Source organism: Colobus angolensis, unplaced genomic scaffold (genome assembly GCF_000951035.1).
Source record: "Colobus angolensis palliatus isolate OR3802 unplaced genomic scaffold, Cang.pa_1.0 Scaffold263, whole genome shotgun sequence".
NCBI lineage: Eukaryota > Metazoa > Chordata > Mammalia > Primates > Cercopithecidae > Colobus > Colobus angolensis.
Window position 1 is genome coordinate 383,108 of NW_012115855.1, and position 19,883 is coordinate 402,990.

The 19,883-nt window shown below is 44.6% G+C and overlaps 1 protein-coding gene across 1 annotated transcript in view; it reads left to right on the forward strand.

The window, feature by feature from the left end:
* LRP11 (low density lipoprotein receptor-related protein 11) overlaps nucleotides 1-19,883 on the forward strand; it is a 48,605-nt gene that overhangs the window by 2,834 nt on the left and 25,888 nt on the right. Inside the window, exons 2-4 of the mRNA XM_011947368.1 lie at nucleotides 3,912-4,069; nucleotides 13,801-13,942; nucleotides 19,472-19,597. Coding sequence (XP_011802758.1) covers nucleotides 4,064-4,069; nucleotides 13,801-13,942; nucleotides 19,472-19,597 — 274 coding nt within the window. The 5' untranslated portion in view covers nucleotides 3,912-4,063. The remainder of the gene's footprint in view (nucleotides 1-3,911; nucleotides 4,070-13,800; nucleotides 13,943-19,471; nucleotides 19,598-19,883) is intronic.

The following is a 19,883-nucleotide window of genomic DNA, read 5'->3' on the forward strand; positions in this document are numbered from 1 at the left end:
AAAAAAAAAAAGAAAAAGAAAATAGGAAACTTTAAAGCATGTTTCTTAAGGACTAAAAATGATGCTGATTCGACGGTTTGACTCTTTGTAGATTCTCTGAAGAAGAGAATCAGGACACATACAGGAGGCACAAAAATGGTAGTGGTTGGACATGAATGTCATGGAGGGAATAAGAGACCTTGATTGTACCCACGTGTGGTCATACTCTGTGTGTTTAATCTTGCCCTGTTGCTGTTTGATTTGTAATAGCACGAATGATATCAGCAAGATGGGGGCAGAGCTCAGCCCCTTTGGAAGTGTGCATTCTCCAAAACCTGTGGATCCATTAAGAGAGTCGGGAAATCTGTGTCTATCATGTCTATCACATCCTGCCTCCCTCCCCACCTCTACCTTAGATGAGGCTCAGAACCCTTGTCAGGGGAGCAGGTATTAAAGAGTCACCCTGTGACTGCTTGACCTTGAGGCAAACACTGGGAAGGACTCCGTAGCTTTCCCGCTGAAGTGGAGGCAGGCGGCACTTTCACTTGGACCCCCACCAGCATCGCTGAGGCCCACAACGACTGTTCCACACACATCCTCTCTGCTCAAACACAGACCAAAATATCCCAGCAGCAAAGAAACAAAAGTCTCTTCTCTATGTTCACAGTACTTACCTGGAAGAAACTGACACTGCCTACGTGAGCTTTCCTATAAACCCAGAGGAAACCTTTTAGAAGGAAAATAAACAAAGAATATGCCATAGAAAAAAAATTTAAAGTTTAGATTACTGTAAGAGGCTGGGCACGGTGGCTCATAACTAACCCCAGCACTTTGGGAGGCCAAGGCGGGTGAATCACTTGAGGCCAAGAGTTAGAGACCAGCCTGGCCAACATGCAAAACCCCGTGTCCCCTCAGAGGTGGAAAAAGGCAGAAGAGCAAGTTTCTTCCTAGGCAGCGCGTTGTTTACTTGGCTTATTTAAATCACAGTTACTAGTCCTCACTGTTAAGTGACTGGAAAAATGGGACATGTCTTCTCCATAGTTAATAATAGGATGTAAAAAGCAACTGTGCTTAATTCCTTGTAATGTGCTTTAAAAAAAGGCATCTTCCCTTTGTGACTGGCAGCAGCATTCTCATTCAGAAAAGCCCCATCTCTAAGAGCCCTAGGCCCCTCACATAAATCTCCTTGTTCCTGGATGGACAAGATCCGGCTGCTTTTTCTCACGGTCTGATAATGAAATGCAGACAGACTGGGAAAGAAGGGAGTTTATTTCTGCAACTGGTGGCAGGAAGATGGTTGGAGTAACTCGCCAGACCAACTCAAAGTTACAAGTTTTTCTTCAGTGTTTATTTACATTCGATTCCATCTCTATGCCTGCGTGAGAGTGCGCACCTACAAGCAGGAGTGTTTCATTCACTCTAATCTTTAGGGTCTGGGGTCTGGAAAGTTTCTCTAGAGCCTTGGAAAGATTTCTTTAATTGTAAGTGGCCCTGATACAAGGTGTAAGAATGCCTTCGATCAGATGTTAGGGTCTGAGAAAATCCAGGTGAGTCTTAATGTATTTGCTTTCACATTCCAGGCCTTGTACTCAGGCACCAGTTTCTCCAGCTTGAGTGTGCATGGAAAGGGTCAGTGGAAACTGGCTGCTCTGGCTGCTAATGGCATTGGTGCTGGGCATTGAGGGAACCACTAGAAGAGAAGAGAATCCTGGAGGGTTAGGTCCTAAACATCTGAAAGGCAATGGTAACTTGCTGAAGGGTTTTTCCTGCTGGCAGAATGACCCAGTCAGATTAGCATTCCAGAAGAGTCATTTCAGTTGCAATGTATCAAGAGTGGTCACCCTTTGTTCTGTAATGAGAAACTGAGGTGGGATTCCAGTAAGCCCTGAAACTCAAGCACTGGGATGCCTGGCTTGGCCCTTTAGAAGTTTGTTTAGGTAGCAACATTGGCCCCTGTGGAGGAAAGTGATGGGCTCAAAAGCAGGAGGAGAGGCGGTGCCTTGCAGCACTGTGCAGGGTGAGCCAAAGAGGGGCAAGCCCAGCCAGCACTCGAACCGGAGCTTTGGCACTGAAGGAATGGGGAAGTGGATGCCAAAGAGGGTGTATTACACAAACCTGTAAAGTTTTTCCAGTTCTGTTGCTGCTGCTTTAAAATATGTGTGCATTTGGGTGAATTTACTAAGAAGCTTACATCAATTAAAATTTTGGTAACTATGCTCTTAGAAATGTTTTCTTTGTGTAGCTTATCCTTTCAGTCATCCCTGTAGCAGCTGTCAGTCAAGTATTAATATTGAAATAAATGTAATTAACCTTATATTACTTAGTACCATTCTAGGTTAAAGGTAAATTTAGGCTGGGTGCAGTGGCTCACACTTGTAATTCCAGCACTTTGGGAGGCTGAGGTGGGAGGGTCACTTGAGGTCAGGAGTTCAAGACCAGCCTGGGCAACTCTCACTACAAAAGAGTGAAAATAGCTGGGCGTGGTGGCGCATACCTGCAGTCCTAACTACTCCGGAGGCTGAGGCAGGAGAATCATTTGAGCCCAGGAATTGGAGGCTACAATGAGTAAGCTATGATTGTGCACCAGCCTGGGTGATAGAGACCCCGTCTCAAAAGCAAAACAAAACAAAACAAAAACAAAGGTAAATACAGATTTGTTTTGCTGTTGTAGTCATCTGAGCATGCTGGCTTCTGTTATAAAAATTAGTTATTAGAGACCAGGTGTGGTGGCTCACGCCTGTAATCCCAGCACTTTGGGAGGCCGAGGCAGGTGGATCACGAGGTCAGGAGATCAAGACCATCCTGGCTAACGTGATAAGACCATCCTGGCTTAAAAAAAAAAAAAAAAAATTACAAAACAAAAATTAGCCGGGCATGGTGGCAGGTGCCTGTAGTCCCAGCTACTTGGGAGGCTGAGGCAGGAGAATGGCGTGAACCCAGGAGGCAGAGCTTGCAGTGAGAGGAGATAACGTCACTGCACTCCAGCCTGGGCGACAGAGTGAGACTCCGTCTCAAAAAAAATAAAAAAATAAAAAATAAATTAGGTATTAGAAGCGGTGGACCTCTTCAGTTTTCCTAGATGAAAAATTGAATTCCAGAGAATTTCGATGCAGGCTTTATTTTGTATGGCTCTGAGAATCTGCCTTAACTTTTCAAACTTAATATATTTTCCATTCATTGAATACTTTATATCACTCCTATTTTTAAAGCTTGAAGATAAGAAAAAAAGAAAATCCATATTAGAGGTGAATTTGGTGTTTTTCAGGTTTGTTTTAATAATCTTTTCAAGGCCAGGCGCAGTAGCTCATGCCAGTAATCCCAGCACTTTGAGAGGCCGAGGCAGTTGGATCACCTGAGGCCAGGAGTTCGAGACCAGCCTGGTCAACATGGCAAAACCCTGTCTGTACTAAAAATACAAAAAATAATTAGCAGGATGTGGTGGCACACACTTGTAATCCCAGCTACTTGAGGCAGGGGAACCGCTTGGACCTGGGAGGCAGAGGCTGCAGTGAGCCGAGGTCGCGCCATTGCGCTCCAATCTGGGGAATAAGAGCAAACCTCCATCTCAAAATAATAATAATCTTTTAAAATAAATTTATTTAATAGTACTTTGAACTTAAGTGATTTTAAAATTAAGTGAAAAATCCACTCTAGAAAATAAAACTGCTTCTCCGTATTTATACATTGGTGGGACCTAGTATGCTGCCTTGTCCCCAAAATTGCTACCAGCCAGCACTCCACGCAGCCTCTCCTGCGCATATTATAGCAAATTCCACAGTCTTAAAATAAATAGAAAAACCATTTCCATTTAATATGCATTCTCTTAGCAGTTCTTTGCTGCATCATATCTATTCAGCAAACAAGATACCTCTCTTCATAAATTAGAAAAAATAAGAAATCATCTTTTATGAATTATTTATTTTCTTTCTTAGAAAAGGATGCGCCTCCACTTAGCAAGGCTGGGCAGGATGTGGTTCTGCATCTGCCCACAGACGGGGTGGTTCTAGACGGCCGCGAGAGCACAGATGACCACGCCATCGTCCAGTATGAGTGGACGCTGCTGCAGGGGGACCCGTCAGTGGACATGAAGGTAACACATGTTGTCACTGCTAACAAAAACAGGTATTTCAGTGAAGTGGTCTTTTGTAATGTCCTGCCACTTCATGCTCCCTAAATGTCTGTACACTAGCAGAAGGCATAAAATGAAGAATGTGTAAAATGGATTGTGCCAAAATGGTTTATTATCTCAGTGTGCTTTTCTGCTGAGTGAGCAGCAATCTCGATCATTTGTCTTGGAGCCTACCCTCCTTCTTGCTGATGTTTGTGACTTGTCTAGAGGACAAAGACACTTCAAGGAAAAAGACTCATACTTTGTTTTAATGACTCAGATTACTTTTTTAAAGTTCTATTTCTTTTTCTTAGCTCAAGATCCAGGTAGAAAATTTGAAAACTACAAGAGTCTAAAGAGGACAATAACAATAGGATGAACTTATCCTTCACACGAGCCAGAAAGTAAACAGCTTACCTGGCAGCGAGGTCTGCTGGGGTGCACTAGGCCTGTGAGGGAGGGAGGCCAGCATGCGGTGCTCCAGCCGGGGGCTCCTGGGATTGCCGCCGAGGAAATCAGCCATGTGCCCGGTGGCTGCCTATGCTCAGGAAGTCTTGAGTGGTGAGACAAGCGGGTTTTTATTCACCCTGTCAGGGTGAATTGCTGGCTTAGGCAAATAAGCACTTCCTGACTTAGGCAGATAAGCGGCATCCAAACCACTTCAGTTAGGGGAAGTGGAGAAAGAGGGTGAGGTAAGGAGGCACTGATTTATATTCTACTGGAACCAAAACAAAAACAAATCAGGAAGTCCCTCACCACTGATTTAAGTAAGAGTGATTTTACTCCCCGATTATATTGTGTTAGAATTGGACTCACCCTTGTCCAGTATGGTTTGCCTTTGTCCCCACCCAAAAATCTCATCTTGCATTGTAATCCCCATAATCTCCATCTGTCAAGGGAGAGACCAGGTGGAGGTTATCGAATCCTGGGGGTGGTCTCCCCCATGCTGTTCTCAGGATAGTGAGTTCTCATGATAGTGAGTTCTCACGAGATCTGCTGGTTTTATAAGTGTTGGGTAATTTCTCCTGCCATCTTGTGAAGAAGGTGCCTTGCTTCCCCTTCGCCTTCTGCCACGATTGTTCTAGTAAGTTTCCTGAGGCCTCCCCAGCCATGCAGAACTGTGAGTCAGTTAAACCTCTTTCCTTTGTAAATTACCCAGTCTTGGGCAGTTCTTTATAGCAGTGTGAGGACGGACTAATACATCCAGCATCCTTCCCAGCCTCTCCTCCAAACAAGAGCGCCTTCCACAACACCTCTTCCAAGGCTCATCTACCGTCTGCCTGACTTTTCCAAGGGCAGAAGCTCACTACTTCACGTCATGTCCATGACATTGCTCATCACTGTATTGGGCAAGCAGGCTGTGCCTCCCCTTCCTTCTGTGCATTGGTGCTGGGTCTTCCCTTTGGAAAAACACTGAACTCATCTTTTTATCCTGCGTAAAAGTTTTGGAGGTCTTTGGGAAAAAAAAAAAAGAACATTACCACTTGGTATGCTGTTCTCAGAACTCAGCACCCCATGATTTGTCAGATGTTCCTCATATGAATTGATTTTCAGGCCCACCACTATCCTGCCTTGTCTGGATTTTCTCGTATTAATCCATACCCTTCTTAACATCTAATACCCCTAATTGAACCCCATATTTAAACTTTGGTTTTCTGACTCATCCATTACCTCCTGTGATCCAGATATTGCCTCTGCTTCTATTAATGAGCTTCATTACATGGACTATGTTAGCAGCTACATCACACAATAGGTTCGTGCTGCATTTTTTCAATCATGTGTGTAACAGCGACGGCAGGTAGACCTCAAGTTATGAAACCATCTAAATGACAGAGCCTACACTAGGGGAAGCATCTGTTACCAATTTGTAACTGTCTTAGAATGATATACATTCATGAATGTCCCCCAAAGTTAACACTCATCCTGCTGAGACTTCATCACAATCAAAGCCCCCATGGGTTGAGCACCCACTGAGTGCCAGGCAGCTTAGAGAGCTCTGTGATCGACTGGGACACCCTCACTTGTAGGCACATCCCCATTTGGTGGATGAAGACTGTCAGGAAACACTGTGGAAGACTTTGAGGTGGGCAAAAGATTACCAAGTACCTTTCAATGGAATGCTGGGGTTGGTTAGTGGATCCTTCAGGGTTAACATCTGTAAGTTGCAGAAAACTGATAGTAACCAAATGATTCTTGTCCATAGAAATGCAAAAAAAACAAAAATTTGGTATATAGGGGTAACTGACTTTTACCCTGGAGAAAATAACATTTCAAACATGACATTTTAGTACATGTAGATACTAACCAATCTATTAATAGATTCATTTCAGTACTGATTAGCAAACCCATTTCAGTTTTGCATCTCCTAGCAACTTCTTTTTCGCATTCATGATTGACTGTATATATGTAGTCTTCAGATTCTTTAAATCAGTTGAACACCTTATTGGTTCCCTCTTTAACTAATGTCTTTGAAAAATATTCATGCTATATTTGTGTGAGAGTCATAGCTTTACCATTTTGAGAATTTTCCTTTAACAGTATTTAACCTTCAGGAGCTATACCTCTGACCCCTTTAACTTGAGCAGCCTGATTTCACACCCCAACATTTCTGCCAGGAGAATTGGGCCTCTCAAATCAAATTCCTTTTTCTCTGAGAATGACTTCCTGCTGACTGGAACACTGATGCATTCCGCCCTCAAGCTGCAAAATGGGGCTAAGTTTGAAAGTTGCTGGGAATGGAGGGAGGGCAGTCACACAGCAAAACAGTTAAAACCTGATGTTGGATGCCCTTGTTCCTAAGTCCCTTGACTGTCCCTAGCACCCAGGAGCGTCCATTCATTGGGCTCTCCCTTGAGCGCCCACCTCCTCCTCTTCTTGAGCCATTCATCCCTCCTCTCATCTCCTCTGCTCTCCACCATCTGCATGGGCTCCTTATCCTTGTTCTCTCTTCTCAGGCAGAGTAGTGATCTCTCCCTTTGTCTCGTGATACTTTAAGATCAGGCTCTAGGGCCCATCTTTGCATGTCCAAGTGACCCAGACAGGTATTCAACCTGCAAGGAATTATGCTATCAGATTAGTTAAGAAACAATTAATAGCGAATTTTTAAGCATCTGGTATGTGTCCAGTACTGTACTAGACGCTAAGCATACAGGAAAGCTCATGTTCCTGACTTGTCTCGTTCATTCATTATTCATTCATTCATTCATTGACAGGGTCTCACTCTGTTGCCCAGGCTGGAGTGCAGTGGCACAATCATAGCTCACTGTAGCCTCAAGCAGTCCTCTCACCTCAGCCTCCTGAATAGCTGGGACTATAGTCATGGCTAATTTTGTTTTTTTAACTTTTTGTAGAGATGAGGTCTCACTATGCTGCCCAGGCTGATCTCAAACTCCTGGGCTCAAGTAGTCCTCCCTCCTTGGCCTGCCAAAGTGCTGAAATTAAAAGCATGAGCCACAGCACCTGATCTGTGTTTTTCATTTGTGAAGACAGAATAGATGATTGGTCAGAACCAAGAGGCTATCCACTGGATTTAAAGTTATATATTTTCTGCCCTTGAACAGGATATTTTACATCCACTTAACTGAATATTTATAATACATCAAAATGCAACATGACACATATTTTTCAGGTAGCCCATTAAATGACACTGACTTTCATGATTATTAAACATAATACATTTAAATCTGAAGTCAGAATGTAAAATATGACATTTAGGAACATGATACAAAGTAGGATATTCAAGGAGATTTGGAATTCATAAATCAGTACGTTGACTTACATTACATTCGTCAGTTGCTTAAAAGTTTCTAGCTAAATGATTATCTTAGTCCATTTGGTCTGCTGTAATAAAACACTGTAACTCAGTGGCTTCTAAAGAGCAGAAATGAATTTCTTTCAGTTCTGGATGCTGAGAAATCCAAAATCAAGATACAATCAGATTTGGTGTCTAGTGAGGACCCATTTCCTAGTTTATGACCAGCCGTCTTCCCACTGCATCCTCATAAGGCGAAAGAGGCAAGGCAGCCCTCTGGGGTCTCTTTTATTTTATATTTAAATGTATTTTAACTTTTATTTTAGGTTAAGGGGTACATGTGCAGGTTTGTTATATAGATAAACTTATGACTTAACGGCTTGGTGTACAGATTGTATCCTTACCTGGGTATTAAGCATATTACCCAATGGTTTTTTTTTTCTCTAAACCTCTCCCTCCTTCCATCCTCCACCCTCAAGTAGGTCCCAGCATTCTGCTGTCCCGCTTTCTCTGTCTGTGTGTTCTCATTTAGCTCCCACTTACAAGTGAGAACATGTGGTATTTGGTTTTCTGTTCTTGCGTTAGTTTGCTGAGAATAAGGACCTCCAGTTCCATCCATGTTCCTGCAAAGGACATGATCTTGTTGTTTTTTATGGCTGCATAGTATTCCATGATGTATATGTACCACATATTCCTTATCCAGTCTACCATTGTTGGGCATTTAGGTTGATTCCATATCTTTGCTATTGTGAATAGCACTGCAGTGAACATATGCGTGCATGTGTCTTTACAGTAGAACAGTTTGTATTTTTGGGGGTATATATCTCGTAATGGGATTGCTGGGTCAAATGATAGTTCTGTTTTTAGTTCTTTGAGGAATTGTCACACTACTTTCCACAGTACACCACTTTCCACAATGGGTGAACTAATTTGCACTCCCACCAGCACTGTGTAAGCATTCCACCAGCATCTAGTGGTTTTTGTTTTGTTTTTTACTTTTTAATAATATGGGGCCTCTTTTATAAGGGCACTAACATGCCCTTCATTCATGAGCACGTATCTCCAAATGCCATCACACTGGGCATTAGGTTTGAACATGTGACCTTGGGAGGGCACTCAGCCATTCAGTCTACAGCAGTGACTTCAGAAAACCACACGTAAGGAAGCTTGCTAAAGGATGGACATTATTTAAACCAACAACTTCATTATTAAATTAAAACTAACTGCATCCTGGCCTACCTGCTGTACATAATTTTTTTAAATAGGTACTACTAAGTTTTTGTAACCAAGTATATACAATGTGTGTGTGTGTGCGCGCATGCGTGTGTGTGTGTGTAATTTAGTCTATACGTATATGAGAAGCCCAAACGTGTATTCCTAGCCACTAAATTCCTAGCTAGGAAGATGGGGTTGAGTCAGAAAACAGGCTGAGTCATTCATTGATTTGGCCAGAAGCTAACCACCAAAGGCTGTTACTGTTGAACAGGGATCTTGAGCAGAGATTGGAAGCTCCTGGTTTCATGATCATGTCTGTTTCCAGGTTACAAATTGGATATGTTGTGTGTACCTATGTAGATAGTTTTTTATCCTGAAACTTGAAACATGTCTGTCAAACACTTTAAACCCCCTCTCCAATGTCATCTTAATGGGAGAAAATGTATAGAAGGGTCACCTGGGCCCTTAAAGGAAAAGCATCCATGTGACAGTTCTGCATCTTCTAAATAACCGAGTGCAAAGAGAGACAGCTCTCGTTAGCTAAAGAAATGAAAGGAGCTAGAGAAGGGACACTTAATCTGGATAGATCTAAATTGGAGTGTGCTCAGGAGGCTGAGGTGATTATCATAATCTGCATCTGGACCCAGTGTTGCTGCATCAGAGAGGCAGTGCCTGGGCAGGCAGTGGGGAAGCATGCCAAGGCCAGGTGTGGGGATGGCCCCTGACCCAGGGATGCTCTGTCCTTTCAGCCCCAGTGTTGACAAGAGGCTTCCTAGTGAACTGCAGGCCTGCAGAGTTTTAGTCTGACGTTGGCACTCTGAGTTTTGATGCCCGGAAGCTCAGTGACTCACTGACTTGCAGGGAGCTCTGGCACAGGGTGACGCCAGCAGCCTCATGGATGGCACATCCAGCTCCCTGGCCTCAGTGCTTCCTTGGTTTATTTTATTTTATTTTATTTATTTTGAGATAGGGTCTCCCTCTGTCGCCCAGGCTGGAATGCAGTGGTGCAATCTCGGCTCACTGCAACCTCCACCTCCTGGGTTCAAGAGTTTCTCATACCTCAGCCTCCCAAATAGCTGGGACTACAGGCACTCACCACTTGGCTAATTTTTGTATTGTTAGTAAAGATGGGGTTTCACCATGTTGGCCAGGCCGGTCTCAAACTCCTGGCCTCAACTGATCCACCCACCTCAGCCTCCCAAAGTGGTGGGATTACAGACGTGAGCCACCATACCCGGCCCCTTGGTGTTTTTTAAAATCTCTGTTAACTTTGTCTCCACTCCGATGGCCACGCTCAGAATCTGGTCATGACTCGGCGTCCCCCTGTCACACCCACCTTCTAAATCTCTGCTCTGAATCAATCCTGCAGCCCACCCCTCCACTCACATACCATGGCGGGGGGCCAGCACTTGCTGGTCCCTGGCAGTCTCAGGGCTTCCTGTCTGCTTTCAGGCTGAGCAGCTGGGACAGAGCAGCTTTCTCGTTTCACCTTACTTGACTGAAGGCTGCAGGGCCTCACCTAGACATTCTCCAGCATGCCTGTCATTTGCAGCCATGCTCCCTTGTGTTCCTCAGTCCCAAGAGACAGTAAATGAGGGCGTAAGCTATTGTACTGCTGCCCGCCAGCAAGGTCTGCCTGGTTCTGAGCCAGGCTTAAAGAGAGCCAGAGCCTGCCACATACCCGCCCACCCCTCCACTTAGGCAGCTCTGAGCTTCACCACCTGCACCTTACCCTGTCTTTGTCTCACCTTGGTTCAGCCTGGTGCCCATAGGAAGAGGCCATAACTGACCCTCCTCTCACTGCAGATGGAGGTAGGAGGGAAAGTTTCCAGAAAAAAGGAGACATCAGGCTCTGGTCCTACCAGAGCTCAGGCCTCCTGGCCACTGCAGTGACCCAGGCAAGAGACAGGGTGGGGTCAGAGCAAGGTGGTACCCGTGGACAGGGTGATACATGGTCAAATTCTGGATGTGTTTTTAAGGCAGACCCCGTGGGATTTCCCGATGGATTGGAGATGAGATATGAAAGAGGGATCATTAAATGCAATCTTGAGGTCTCAAACCAGAGTTCTAGTCTTGTTTTTAGTCTTATTTATCTGATTCTCTGATCTTATCTGACTGGATGAGATCTGGTCTTATCCGACAGATAAGACCTGAGCCCCAAGTCTTATCCGATCAGAATAAGACCTTATCCGGTCTTGTCCTGAGTCTCAGACTGACTTCCACTTTTATTTCAGTGGGTTCTGATTCCTAGCATCAGTGGCCCACTCCAGGCTCTTTGGAAATTCTCTTACTGTCATTAGAGTGCTCTCTGCTGCCCTTAGTATTTTAGCACTCACATAACGGACCCGTTTGGCATTCTCTCAGTGTAGTTGGGCCTCAAGGTAATGTAACAGCATGGCAGTGAGCACTGCTTAACATCTCTTTGAAATAAACAACAAAGGGCAGGTGGCCATCGTTGCCAGCCCTCCAGAGTAAGGCTTTTGCAGGGAAAGTGATGGACAGCTTGTAGGCCAGTGTAGACTGTTTTACAACTCGAGGTCTCAATTCTGTCACTGTCTCAGTGAATGAAAATCACTTCATGGGGATTCATTTCTTTATCTGTAAAGAGTCATTGTGTAATGTCGTTCAGTTAGAGATAAGAATCAACCAGTGGAGACAATGGATATATTTAAGCGCTTACTATGGGCCAGGCGCAGCTCTTTTACATGAGTTACCTTATTTGATCCTCATCAGGTAGGTACTGTTATTATTTCCATTTTACAAATGAAAAAAAAAAACTGAGGTTTAGCGACATTAAGTGACTTGTGCATCATCACCCAGCTGGTATAGGATAGGGCTGGCATTCAAACCCATGTCTATTGGACACGCTTCTGTGCTCTTAACCACGCACCAGTGTTTCTTTCAGTGTGGATCATAGGTCACCGGGGTGGGCTGGGTAAGTGTAGAATCCTGGGTCCCGCTCTCCTGACCAACCCACTGACTCTGACTGTCTGAGGCTGGGACCTGGAAATCCATATCTTAGCTAAAGTGGCATAAAATATGACAACCACGGTATCTCATTGTATCACCTCTAAATGATTGTGAAGCATCCTGTGGGTGTGTATATGTAGTGTTGACAAATCCTCTAAGCCTAAGTCAGTCCAAATTCTAGGATTCCCTAATTAAAAACAAGCAGATGGTTCTTATAATAGTGCAATCTTCTGTAATTTCAAAAGTCCATTATTAATGCATCAATGTAATAGCATGTCGAATGGTCAGCATTTGGCAGAGGACACTATCCAAACTAGTTCATTTAAGCAGAAATGAATTTTTTTAAGTAGAATATTAAATGGGTAATAGAATCATTAGGAAAGCTGAAGAAACAGTCTTTTGGCTGAATGTCCAGCAAAATCCTACCACAGAGCTGAGCCTTAGAAGCTGTTGTTCCAGTGTGCTCAGCAAGCTACCTGTGAATGTTGGGAGAGCAGAGGGCAAGCATGGAGCCCTGGGTTAGGGAGTGATCAGAACTGAAGCCCAGGAGGGCCTCTGCAAGGAATGAGTGGGGGAGCTTGGATAGAAAGGGAGGCCAAGGAAGCAGGGGTTTTCAAATAGCCAAAGTGGCCAGCGTGGCCAGATACAGTAAAAGGGCCAGTTAAACATGGATTTTTTTTTTTTTTGAGATGGAGTCTTGCTCTGTCACCAGGCTGGAGTGCAGTGGGTGATCTTGGCACACTACAACCTCTGTCTCCCAGGTTTTCCAGTGATTCTCCTGCCTCAGCCTCCCGAGTACCTGGGACTGCAGGCACACGCCACCATACCCAGCTGATTTTTGTATTTTTGGTAGAGATGGGGTTTCACCATGTTGGCCAGGATTGTCTCCGTCTCCTGACCTCATTGTCTGCCCACCTCGGCCTCCCAAAGTGCTGGGATTACAGGCGTGAGCCACCACACCCAACCAAACATGGATTTTTAAAAAATAGTATTGCTGGTCTTGACACCTAGATGACTTTTGCTAGGTCAGTGAGTGACTTTTGCCAGCACTGTTTCAGGGGGACAGTGAGGAAAGCAGCTCCACCAGGTGGGCGAAGACTAAATGGGAAGTGAACCAACAGAAAGAGCAAGCACGGCACAGCGAGGCCTTTCAGCGAGCCAAGTGGAGATGGGAAGGAAGTGGGGCTGTGATTGGCGAGCCCTTGGAGCTCGGGGAATTTTTTTATTTTTTGTTTTGTTTGTTTCTTAGGATGAGAGACACTTGGGCATTGTAATAGCAGAGCCATTTGAAAGAGAAATGAGTCTATGTGTCAGTGTTCTAAAAGTCCTAGCAAGCAAGAGGGCAAGGACTAGAAGGAGGGGTTGGCCTGGAACACAGGAGGGATAGCTGCTCCCTGCCGGCTCTCAGAAGGAGGTGACAGTGGGTACAGGTAGGGCCCCTGATTTTCTCCCTGAAGCTGATGAGGCCCCCTGCTGAGACGGAAGGGCCTGGATCCTGAGTATGAGGCTGGGGATGAGGTGCAGGTTTGGAGCAGCAACTGCTGCAGGCAAGAGAAGGGATTGTCAGTCAAGGTCTTGGCCACCTAAATAAACTAGAACTGATGAGTTCAAGGTGGGCCAGCTGCCAGCAGCGTGTGATGTAGTTCAGCAGCCTCAGGCTGGAGTGCAGAGGCAGGTCCCGGCACTGCTCTGAAGACATGGACTTTCGGTCGAGGATGGTGTTGGACTTGGAGCTCAGGACTGCTGCTCAATGTGATGTGTCACATCTGTGTGGCAGGTGCCTAAATCAGGAACCCTGAAGCTGTCCCACCTACAGGAGGGAACCTACACCTTCCAGCTAACTGTGATGGATACTGCCGGGCAGAGAAGCTCTGACAACGTGTCAGTGACGGTGCTTCATGCGGCCTACTCCACAGGAGGTGAGAAGAAAGCCCTTCCCTCGCTTCCCACTGCTTATGGAAGGCGGCATCGGGTTGGTGCTTTGTCTTCTGGCTCTGCGCTCCATGTGCTCTTTCACTTTGTTTTTGGTTATTGCTGAATGAGAGAGTCTTTGCTAAAAATACAATAACAAAAGCAGGCTCTCTTCTGTTTTGGGCTTAGCTGATGCTACTGGGTTGGGGTGGAGGGAGCACTCTGGGGGATGAGAAGAGATGCTCCCGCTTTTCTTGACTTCATCAAAGACAATTGCCCAGCTATTCTGGGAGAGGACTTTGTTTACAGATGGATGCTCCATTTGATGCATCTGTTCCAAGAGGGAAGCTAAGGAGTTTAGTGAAACCAGCTGAACTCGTGGAAGCAGAGAGTGGAATGGTGGTTACTGGAGGCTGTGCGGGGGACCGACTGGGAAAGGAGAGACGCTGGTCAAAGGGTACAAAGTGTCACTGAGACCGGAGGAACAGGTTCTGGTGATCTGTTGCACACCATGGTGACTGTAGTTAATGATAATGTATTACCTGTTTCAAAATTGCTAAAAGAGTAGGTTTTAAGTGTTGTCATCACAAAAAGATTACAAGTAGGGGAGATGATAGATATGTCAGTTAGCTTGATTTAATCATTCCACAATGCAAACATATATCAAAACATCACATTGTGCCTCATAAATATATACTCTCCTTTTTTGTCAATTAAAAATACATATAAAAAAACAAGGAAAAGGCATACCACAGGATTGAAGAAACACTTGGCTCTTGGGTGTAATCAATTGCTGATATAATAAATCACTTCAAAAATATTAGAAAGAGAAAGTGCAGCTAAGGAGTACGGTTAAAATTAATTGAAATATGCAAAGGACACGTCAATTTGAAAGTACTGCCTACACATTTTCATAGACTACACAGATGCATAGCTATATTAATAATATAACTTTAAATACATTTGATGGTTGTCACATTCCGTTGTACAATGTAACAATGTAAAACTTACTTCATTCATCTATGTTTCTTACTTTTCTAAAGATCTACTTTTTTTTTTTTTTTTTTTGAGATGGAGTTTTGCTCTTGTTGCCCAGGCTGGAGTGCGATGGTGTAATCTCAACTCACTGCAACCTCCGCCTCCTGGGTTCAAGCAATTCTCCCGCCTCAGCCTCCCAAGTATCTGGGACTACAGGCGTGTACCACCATGCCCTGCTAATTTTGTATTTTTAGTAGAGACAGGGTTTCACCATGTTGGCCAACCTGGCCTCAAATTCCTGACCTCAGGTGATCTGCCTGCCTCAGCCTCCCAAAGTGCTTAGACTACAGGCATGAGCCATCGTGCCCAGCCTAACATCTACATTTCTAAGAAAGATCAGGTCATCAAATTTTTTAAAATATCCATTGCATGGAACTTAGCGACACTAAAGATGTTGTAGTATTGTAGAGGGAACCCCTCACTACATACACGATTCACTTCTGGAGAGGTGCTAAGATCTTGTACATTTAAATATCCTGTTACTCGGTCATTATGTATTTTCTTAGTGTATGCAGCGTGCAGGGACCTTGCCAGGCACTGGGGATAGAGTGGTGCACTGGTGGCCCTGACCTCCTGTCACTAGCCATCACTCTGGTAAACTTGCAGTAAGTCTCTGACATTGTTGAATTCTCAGTATTCACTACTCAGGGTCTAGATGGGAATTAAGCCAGCAGTGTGCAGAGTGAGGATAAAAGAGTTGGAACAGGACTGTGATTTACTTGTACTATATTGGATCTAGACCTCTATCAAAAACAGAGGTTAGTATGCATACTGGAAATGAAATTTTCCAAGGAGTTAGAGAATTTAGAATCCTAAGGACTTGTCCACTTTGGTAATTTTCATAGGCGACATTAAAAATTTGTTTGGCTGATCACTCCCTGCCCAGCCAGGGGTTAAGCTTACTGTAACTTACAGAAGGAGGGTAACCATTCACAGACAGGACAGGCACCGAACTCCAGCCCATGCCAGCACTGTGAGGTCACCAGTGATAGCGAGTAAACAGAGTCTGTCCAGCCCAGCCTGGATTCCATCAGCCCTGCCGATTCATTGCAGCTGGACAGGAGAGCCAGCCAGCTACTCAAAACATCATTGGTCCCTTGGCCACCAGGACCAGTGGAGACATGACACTGGCTCCAGTGGGGATGACTCACTTCTGTAGAACTGGGCGCCCTCTAGAGGGCTTCCCCCCTGGGTACGAGGACTCACCTGGACAGGGTCTGAGTCAAGTGCTGACTCTGGGAGGAAAGGACTCTTGGGAAGAAGACACAGATACCCTGTCATCCCCACAGAAATCAGAAAAGGATAGCTCTTGTATAACTGAGGTGCCTGGGAGGGAGGAAGGGCCTGCACTGATATGAGCAGATGGCCAGCACCTCACCAGCCACTTGTTTGCCCTGGTTTATTTACTCAGGCAGCTTTCCGGGCTCCAGAGGTAAATTGCCAGCTGTAAATTTCTGGCCCTTCTCCAAGATGGTAATAAACTGTATTTGAAGTGGCAGAGAGTGATGCATGAATCATTTTTGTTTACTCGATGGCCGCTTGAGTATATGTCCTGTGTGGGTAACTTTATATGGAAAATAAAAAGGAATTGGTGTAGTACTAACTGCTGTCTAGAATCACTTACTGGTTATATTGGAATAACATGCTATGAATTAAAGTTAATAAAACACCACAGAGAGACATTGGAAAATAGAGGCAGAAGAGACAAGTGTTTCCCTCCCGTCCACTGTATGTATTGGTCTTGCAATGAATGACCCAGATGTTATGGTAACCAGGGGTGCACCAGCTGAGGTAGACAGATGAGCAGGTACCCTGCTTATATGAATATAACTTAGTTCAATTTTTAATAAGTTGACATTTTGAACATTTTTCATGTTTAGAAAATGATCTATTCAAACAGCAAGCCAGCAAGCTCTTCCAACATGATCTAGCTCAGCAGTCTCCAAACAGGATGCCCCTGAGTTGTTCAAGACATTTTTAGGGTGAGAAAGAAGATAGCAGAGTTCATGTTTTTGTTGATTTTTAATTTTTTTCCTTAAAATTTCAGTATATTTCATAAGATACACCCATGTTAGTACAGTAGTATGCACATATTATTTATAAATAAACTGGACTAGCCGGATGTTGTGAGATACGCCTGTAATCCCAGCTACTCAGTAGGCTGAGATGTGGGAATTGCTTGAGACTGGGAGCTGGAGGCTGCAGTGAGCTGAGATTGTACCACCGCACTCCACCCTGGGCGACACGGCGAGACTCCGTCTCAAATAAATAGATAAATAAATAAACTGGAGATGCCTGTTCAACAATATATTATTGATCAGGATGCATGATCAAAAAAGTTTGGAGGCTGCTAATCCAAAAACAGAAAATTTACAAATATGGATCCATCTCCAAAACCACCAAGGAATAAATAAAACCTTGAGATATTTGGGATTTTTGTGTCATGAATTTAGGAAACCTGACGAGGAACTGTATCCCACTTGATATCCAGCATGTCCCCCACCTCCACTCACTGCTTCTTCCCAGTGGCCAGAGCTGACTCTCCCTCCAGCCCATATTCTCAGTCATGACTGCAGGCTCTTTGCTTCCTCTTCTTTCACAGGAGCTTCTATCAGCATTTATTTTCTTTAACCTCTCTTCCTCCTGGATCAGTATATCTTCAAATTGCCTTACACCAAGATAGACTCCTTTCCCAACCTCTTGATTTAACCACTTCTCAGTAAAAGATGTGTCCAAGGCTGAGCGTGGTGGCTTACATCTGTAATCTCAGCACTTTGGGAGGCCGAGGCAGGAGGATTGCTTGAGTCTGGTAGTTCAAGACCAGCCTGGGCAACATAGTGACACCCCATATCTACAAAAAAAAAAAAAAAAAAAGTGTATGTCCAAGATTTCCCTTGGGTTTGTGAACTCTGCTCAGCCATTTGGTTTTGAAGGAATGTCATGTGATCTGCCACTCCCCCATGTTCCTGAGAGAATTGTCTAGTCCATTCTGTCCCTGTAAAACTGGAGCTCCTATGAGCTGCTTCTAGCCTTATGCTTTAGTCCATGTTGCCAGTACCAGATAGTCACTTGGTTCTCATCTAGCTAAGTCATAAAGTTGGCTTAATCAAGGGAGAGGAAAATGCATTTCAGGAAAATATTTGTAACTCCTATAAATTCCACTGCAAATTAAAAGCTCCTAAGAACTCCAGAAGGGAGAAAATGTCTTTTTTTCTTTCTTTTTTTTTTTTTTGGAGACAGAGTCTTCTTCTGTCGCCTGAGCTGGAGTGCAGTGGCGCAATCTTGACTCACTGCAACCTCTGCCTCCCAGACTCAAGTGATTCTCCTGCCTCAGCCTCCTGAGTAGCTGGGACTACAGGTGCATACCACCTCACCTGGCTAATTTTTTGTATATTTAGTAGAGATGGGGTTTCACTGTGTTAGCCAGGATGATCTCGATCTCCTGACCTCGTGATCCGCCCACCTTAGCTTCCCAAAGTGCTGGGATTACAGGTGTGAGCCACCACGCCCGGCCAATGTCATTATTTCATGAAACGAAATTCATGCCAGCCCATAACTAAATATTTTGTTTATTCTCTACAGTATCAGAGATGTTATGATAATCAACAAATAGGATTCAGTAGTAAAAAGTTAATCTCAATGAAAAGTATTACTTAGGAAACAAGAATGTAAGACATAGCATATGTAAAATAGTACCTCTGGGCCAGGGATGGTGGCTCACACCTGTAGTCCCAGCACTTTGGGAGGCCGAGGCAAGTGGATCAGTTGAGGTCAGGAGTTCGAGACCAGCCTGGCCAACAAGGTGAAACCCTATCTGTACCAAAAAATACAAAAATTAACCAGGTGTGGTGGTGCATGTCTGTAGTCCCAGCTACTCCAGAAGCTGAGGCAGGAGAATCTCTTGAACCCGGGAGGTAGAGATTGCAGTGAGCCAAGATTGCGCCACTGCAACTTCAGCCTGGGCAACAAGGTGAGACCTCATCTTAAGTAAGTAAGTAAATAAATAAATAAAATGGTTATGTTAAAACATAGCCAACTGCCATCCGTTGAGCGGGATGGTGTTAGGTGGCCTCTTGCAGAGCAATCGACAGCCAGAAGTGGTTCCAACAATGGTGTGTACGAATGAATGCAGAGGGAGACAGCTGAGGCGGGGAAGCAAGGGTGAAGACAGACCTGTACTGCTGCTTCTCTGTGCCACCTCCTGAGCAAGGCAAGCATGGAGAACAGCCCTCAGACCAAGAGCCCCTGAGGAGTCCAAAGAATTAAGTCGGGAGGCTCAAAAAGAGCCCTCCCACCTCTTCAGAACCTGTTGCTCAAACTGTTAGGTTTGCGTGATTATTTGCATCTCTTCCCCCAAATGCATTTTATCATCCCCACAGACTCCCCTTTGTCATCCCCATCTTGATTTTATCATCCCCATGGACTCCCCTTTGTCATCCACATCTTGAGAATCTGAACTTCTCCTGCACTCCTGTGACTTGAGATTTGTTTACAAACAGGATGTTTGCACACTTGCTCACGCTACCACTTCTTCTGTGACGATGGCTGCTGCATTGACATCACGCTCGCCTGCGATGGAGTGCAGCAGTGTCCTGACGGGTCTGATGAAGACTTCTGCCAGAATCGTGAGTTGGCTGTGTCACATTGCCAGGCAGTGGCTGGAAGGGATGGAGTTGGGAGGTCTGTGTTCTGAGAATAAAACGCAAATGCAGTGTCCTTCCCCTGCTTGATTTTGGTTATAACTTTACATGTAAAAGCTATGCCTTAAATGAGAATTCAGTATGTCTCCAGTCTAAGTCGCAAATGTCAAATTTTCTTTTCATTTTTTTTTATTATACTTTAAGTTCTAGGGTACATGTGCATAACGTGCAGGTTTGTTACATATGTATACTTGTGCCATGTTGGTGTGCT